Raw genomic sequence first — 4,948 nt, 5'->3', positions numbered from 1 at the left:
GTTCACCAAGTTCCTCTGGAAGTAGTTTCTCTTCCAACACACATATCACTTCAGGACCACAAGTTTCCCCATCTGGTTCTGTAGGAGGAAGTAGCTTCACGTCAAACACCCACAGCACAGCCGGTAAGCCTGGAAGTCCATCCAGCTCTTTCCGAGGAAGTTCCTTCACCGCAAATACACAAAGTTCCTCGGGCCCTCTGACATCGCCGTCCGGGACTGTTGGGGGCAGCTCAGTCTCCTCGAGCAGCCACAGCTCAGCCGGGACAGGATCGAGTCCCTCTGGATATAGCTATCAGTCTCCCTCCTCCCCTTTCAGTAGCGGTGCTTCTCGCCCAGGTTCCCCTGGATCTGGTTCTACTTTAGGTGCTCCTGGTTCTGGCCCAGGTTCTCCTGGGTCCGGTTCTACATTTGGTGGTCCTGGTTCTCGTCCAGGTTCTCCTGGGTCCGGTTCTACTTTAGGTTCTCCTGATTCTCGTCCAGGTTCACCTGGATCTGGTTCTACTTTTGGTGCTCCTGGTTCTCGTCCAGGTTCTCCTGGGTCAGGTTCTACTTTAGGTGCTCCTGGTTCTCGTCCAGGTTCACCTGGATCTGGTTCTACTTTTGGTGCTCCTGGTTCTCGTCCAGGTTCTCCTGGGTCAGGTTCTACTTTAGGTGCTCCTGGTTCTCGTCCAGGTTCACCTGGATCTGGTTCTACTTTTGGTGCTCCTGGTTCTCGTCCAGCTTCACCTGGGTCCGGTTCTACTGGCAGTGGTTCTGGATATGGTTATGGTTCACCTTCAACCAGCTTTGGGATAGGTTCTAGTTCTCGCCCAGGTTCCCCTGGATCTGGTTCTACTTTTGGTGCTCCTGGTTCTCGTCCAGGTTCTCCTGGCTCTGGTTCTACCTTTGGTGCTCCTGGTTCTCGTCCAGGTTCTCCTGGGTCCGGTTCTACCTTTGGTGCTCCTGGTTCTCGCCCAGGTTCACCTGGATCTGGTTCTACTTTTGGTGCTCCTGGTTCTCGTCCAGGTTCTCCTGGGTCCGGTTCTACTTTAGGTGCTCCCGGTTCTCGACCAGGTTCACCTGGATCTGGTTCTACTTTAGGTGCTCCTGGTTCTCGCCCAGGTTCCCCTGGATCTGGTTCTACTTTTGGTGCTCCTGGTTCTCGTCCAGGTTCTCCTGGGTCCGGTTCTACATTTGGTGCTCCTGGTTCTCGCCCCGGTTCTCCTGGTTCAAGTTCTACTGGAAGTGGTTCTGGGGACTCTGGATATGAGTACGGTTCACCTTCACCCAGCTTTGGGATAGGTTCTAGTTCTCGTCCAGCTTCACCTGGCTCTGGTTCTGCATTTGGTGCTCCTGGTTTCCGCCCAGGTTCACCTGGATCTGGTTCTACTTTTGGTGCTCCTGGTTCTCGTCCAGGTTCACCTGGATCTGGTTCTACTTTAGGTGCTCCTGGTTCTCGCCCAGGTTCATCTGGATCTGGTTCTACTTTAGGTGCTCCTGGTTCTCGCCCAGGTTCACCTGGATCTGGTTCTACTTTAGGTGCTCCTGGTTCTCGCCCAGGTTCATCTGGATCTGGCTCTACCCTTGGTGCTCCTGGTTCTCCTGGATCTGGTTCTACTTTTGGTGCTCCTGGTTCTCGTCCAGGTTCACCTGGATCTGGTTCTACTTTAGGTGCTCCTGGTTCTCGTCCAGGTTCACCTGGATCTGGTTCTACTTTAGGTGCTCCTGGTTCTCGTCCAGGTTCCCCTGGCTCTACTTTTGGTGCTCATGGTTCTCGTCCAGGTTCCCCTGGATCTGGTTCTACTTTTGGTGCTCCTGGTTCTCGTCCAGGTTCACCTGGATCTGGTTCTACTTTAGGTGCTCCTGGTTCTCGCCCAGGTTCACCTGGATCCGGTTCTACATTTGGTGCTCCTGGTTCTCGCCCAGGTTCACCTGGATCTGGCTCTACCCTTGGTGCTCCTGGTTCTCGCCCAGGTTCACCTGGATCCGGTTCTACATTTGGTGCTCCTGGTTCTCGTCCAGGTACACCTGGATCTGGTTCTACTTTTGGTGCTCCTGGTTCTCGCCCAGGTGTTGGATCTGGCTCTACCCTTGGTGCTCCTGGTTCTCGCCCAGGTTCACCTGGATCCGGTTCTACTTTTGGTGCTCCTGGTTCTCGCCCCGGTTCTCCTGGGTCCGGTTCTACTGGCAGTGGTTCTGGATATGGTTATGGTTCACCTTCACCCAGCTTTGGGATAGGTTCTAGTTCTCGCCCAGGTTCACCTGGATCTGGTTCTACTTTTGGTGCTCCTGGTTCTCGTCCAGGTTCTCCTGGGTCCGGTTCTACCTTTGGTGCTCCTGGTTCTCGTCCAGGTTCTCCTGGGTCCGGTTCTACCTTTGGTGCTCCTGGTTCTCGTCCAGGTTCTCCTGGGTCAGGTTCTACCTTTGGTGCTCCTGGTTCTCGTCCAGGTTCTCCTGGGTCTGGTTCTACTTTAGGTGCTCCTGGTTCTCGTCCAGGTTCTCCTGGGTCCGGTTCTACCTTTGGTGCTCCTGGTTCTCGTCCAGGTTCTCCTGGGTCCGGTTCTACTTTTGGTGCTCCTGGTTCTCGCCCAGATTCCCCTGGATCTGGTTCTACTTTAGGTGCTCCTGGTTCTCGCCCTGGTTCTCCTGGGTCCGGTTCTACTTTTGGTGCTCCTGGTTCTCGCCCAGGTTCCCCTGGATCTGGTTCTACTTTTGGTGCTCCTGGTTCTCGCCCCGGTTCCCCTGGGTCCGGTTCTACATTTGGTGCTCCTGGTTCTCGCCCAGGTTCTCCTGGTTCAAGTTCTACTGGAAGTGGTTCTGGGGACTCTGGATATGAGTACGGTTCACCTTCACCCAGCTTTGGGATAGGTTCTAGTTCTCGTCCAGCTTCACCTGGCTCTGGTTCTGCATTTGGTGCTCCTGGTTCTGGCCCAGGTTCCCCTGGCTCTGGTTCTACTTTTGGTGCTCCTGGTTCTCGCCCAGGTTCACCTGGATCTGGTTCTACTTTGGGTGCTCCTGGTTCTCGCCCAGGTTCCCCTGGATCTGGTTCTACTTTTCGGTGCTCCTGGTTCTCGCCCAGGTTCCTCTGGCTCTGGTTCTACTTTTGGTGCTCATGGTTCTCGCCCAGGTTCACCTGGATCTGGTTCTACTTTAGGTGCTCCTGGTTCTCGCCCAGGTTCCCCTGGCTCTGGTTCTACTTTTAGTGCTCATGGTTCTCGCCCAGGTTCACCTGGATCTGGCTCTACCCTTGGTGCTCCAGGTTCCCCTGGATCTGGTTCTACTTTTGGTGCTCCTGGTTCTCGTCCAGGTTCCCCTGGCTCTACTTTTGGTGCTCCTGGTTCTCGCCCAGGTTCCCCTGGATCTGGTTCTACTCTTGGTGCTCCTGGTTCTCGTCCAGGTTCACCTGGATCTGGTTCTACTTTTGTTGCTCCTGGTTCTCGTCCAGGTTCTCCTGGGTCCGGTTCTTCTTTTGGTGCTCCTGGTTCTCGCCCCGGTTCTCCTGGTTCAAGTTCTACTGGAAGTGGTTCTGGGGACTCTGGATATGAGTTCGGTTCACCTTCACCCAGCTTTGGGATAGGTTCTAGTTCTCGTCCAGCTTCACCTGGCTCTGGTTCTGCATTTGGTGCTCCTGGTTCTCGCCCAGGTTCACCTGGATCTGGTTCTACTTTTGGTGCTCCTGGTTCTCGCCCAGGTTCACCTGGATCTGGTTCTACTTTTGGTGCTCCTGGTTCTCGTCCAGGTTCACCTGGATCTGGTTCTACCCTTGGTGCTCCTGGTTCTCCTGGATCTGGTTCTAGTTTTGGTGCTTCTGGTTCTCGCCCAGGTTCACCTGGATCTGGTTCTACTTTTGATGCTCCTGGTTCTCGCCCAGGTTCACCTGGATCTGGTTCTACTTTTGGTGCTCCTGGTTCTCGCCCAGGTTCACCTGGATCTGGCTCTACATTTGGTGCTCCTGGTTCTCGCCCAGGTTCACCTGGATTTAGCTCTACCATTGGTGCTCCTGGTTCTCGCCCAGGTTCTCCTGGATCTGGTTCTACTTTTGGTGCTCCTGGTTCTCGCCCAGGTTCACCTGGATCTGGTTCTGCTTTTGGTGCTCCAGGTTCTCCTGGTTCAAGTTCTACAAGCAGTAGTTATGGATATAGTTCATCTTCATCTAGCTTTAATTCTGGTTCAAAGCCAGGTTCACCTGGATCTGGTTCTACTTTAGGTGCTCCTGGTTCACCTGGATCTGGTTCTACTTTTGGTGCTCCTGGTTCTCGCCCAGGTTCACCTGGATCTAGCTCTACTTTTGGTGCTCCTGGTTCTCGCCCAGGTTCACCTGGATCTGGCTCTACCCTTGGTGCTCCTGGTTCTCGCCCAGGTTCACCTGGATCTAGTTCTACATTTGGTGCTCCTGGTTCTGGCCCAGGTTCACCTGGATCTGGCTCTACCCTTGGTGCTCCTGGTTCTCGCCCAGGTTCACCTGGATCTGGCTCTACCCTTGGTGCTCCTGGTTCTCGCCCAGGTTCACCTGGATCTGGCTCTACCCTTGGTGCTCCTGGTTCTCGCCCAGGTTCACCTGGATTTAGCTCTACCCTTGGTGCTCCTGGTTCTCGCCCAGGTTCACCTGGATCTGGTTCTACATTTGGTGCTTCTGGTTCTCGCCCAGGTTCACCTGGTTCTAGTTCTACAAGCAGTAGTTATGGATATAGTTCTGGTTCTGGTTCAAAGCCAGGTTCACCTGGATCTGCTTCTACTTTTGGTGCTCCTGGTTCTCGTCCAGGCTCTAGTTTCAGTACTAGTGGTTCTCGTCCAGGTTCACCTGGTTCTGGCTCTACCTTCAGTACTGGTTCTCGTCCAGGTTCATCTGGTTCTACTTTCAGTGCTACTAGTTCCCAACCAGGAACTGGAAGCAGTTCGAGACCTGGATCTTCAGGAGGAACCAAAGGAACTGGGTCTGACTCTAGGATCCCTGGTTTCTCTAGTGGCA

The 4,948-nt window shown here is 54.3% G+C and overlaps 2 protein-coding genes across 2 annotated transcripts in view; one reads left to right on the top strand and one right to left on the bottom strand.

The window, feature by feature from the left end:
- LOC125037846 (collagen alpha-1(I) chain-like) overlaps nt 1-3,182 on the top strand; it is an 11,730-nt gene extending 8,548 nt beyond the window's left edge. Inside the window, exons 7-8 of the mRNA XM_047631089.1 lie at nt 1-2,049; nt 2,095-3,182. The exon at nt 1-2,049 is cut by the window's left edge and continues 449 nt beyond it. Of these exons, the coding sequence (XP_047487045.1) occupies nt 1-2,049; nt 2,095-3,182 (3,137 nt within the window). The remainder of the gene's footprint in view (nt 2,050-2,094) is intronic.
- Nucleotides 3,183-3,185: 3 nt separating this feature from the next.
- Nucleotides 3,186-4,114, bottom strand: LOC125038129 (cuticle collagen 34-like). Its single transcript, XM_047631437.1, has 2 exons — nt 3,857-4,114; nt 3,186-3,724 (listed from the first exon to the last, which is right to left on the bottom strand). The coding sequence occupies exons 1-2, from the start codon at nt 3,969-3,971 to the stop codon at nt 3,186-3,188; spliced, it is 654 nt and encodes a 217-aa protein (XP_047487393.1). The 5' UTR covers nt 3,972-4,114.
- Nucleotides 4,115-4,948: the final 834 nt, after the last annotated feature.

Source organism: Penaeus chinensis, chromosome 24 (genome assembly GCF_019202785.1).
Source record: "Penaeus chinensis breed Huanghai No. 1 chromosome 24, ASM1920278v2, whole genome shotgun sequence".
In the NCBI taxonomy this organism is placed as follows: domain Eukaryota; kingdom Metazoa; phylum Arthropoda; class Malacostraca; order Decapoda; family Penaeidae; genus Penaeus; species Penaeus chinensis.
Note: the sequence above shows the minus strand (reverse complement) of the source record. Positions and strands in the feature narration are given on the sequence as shown.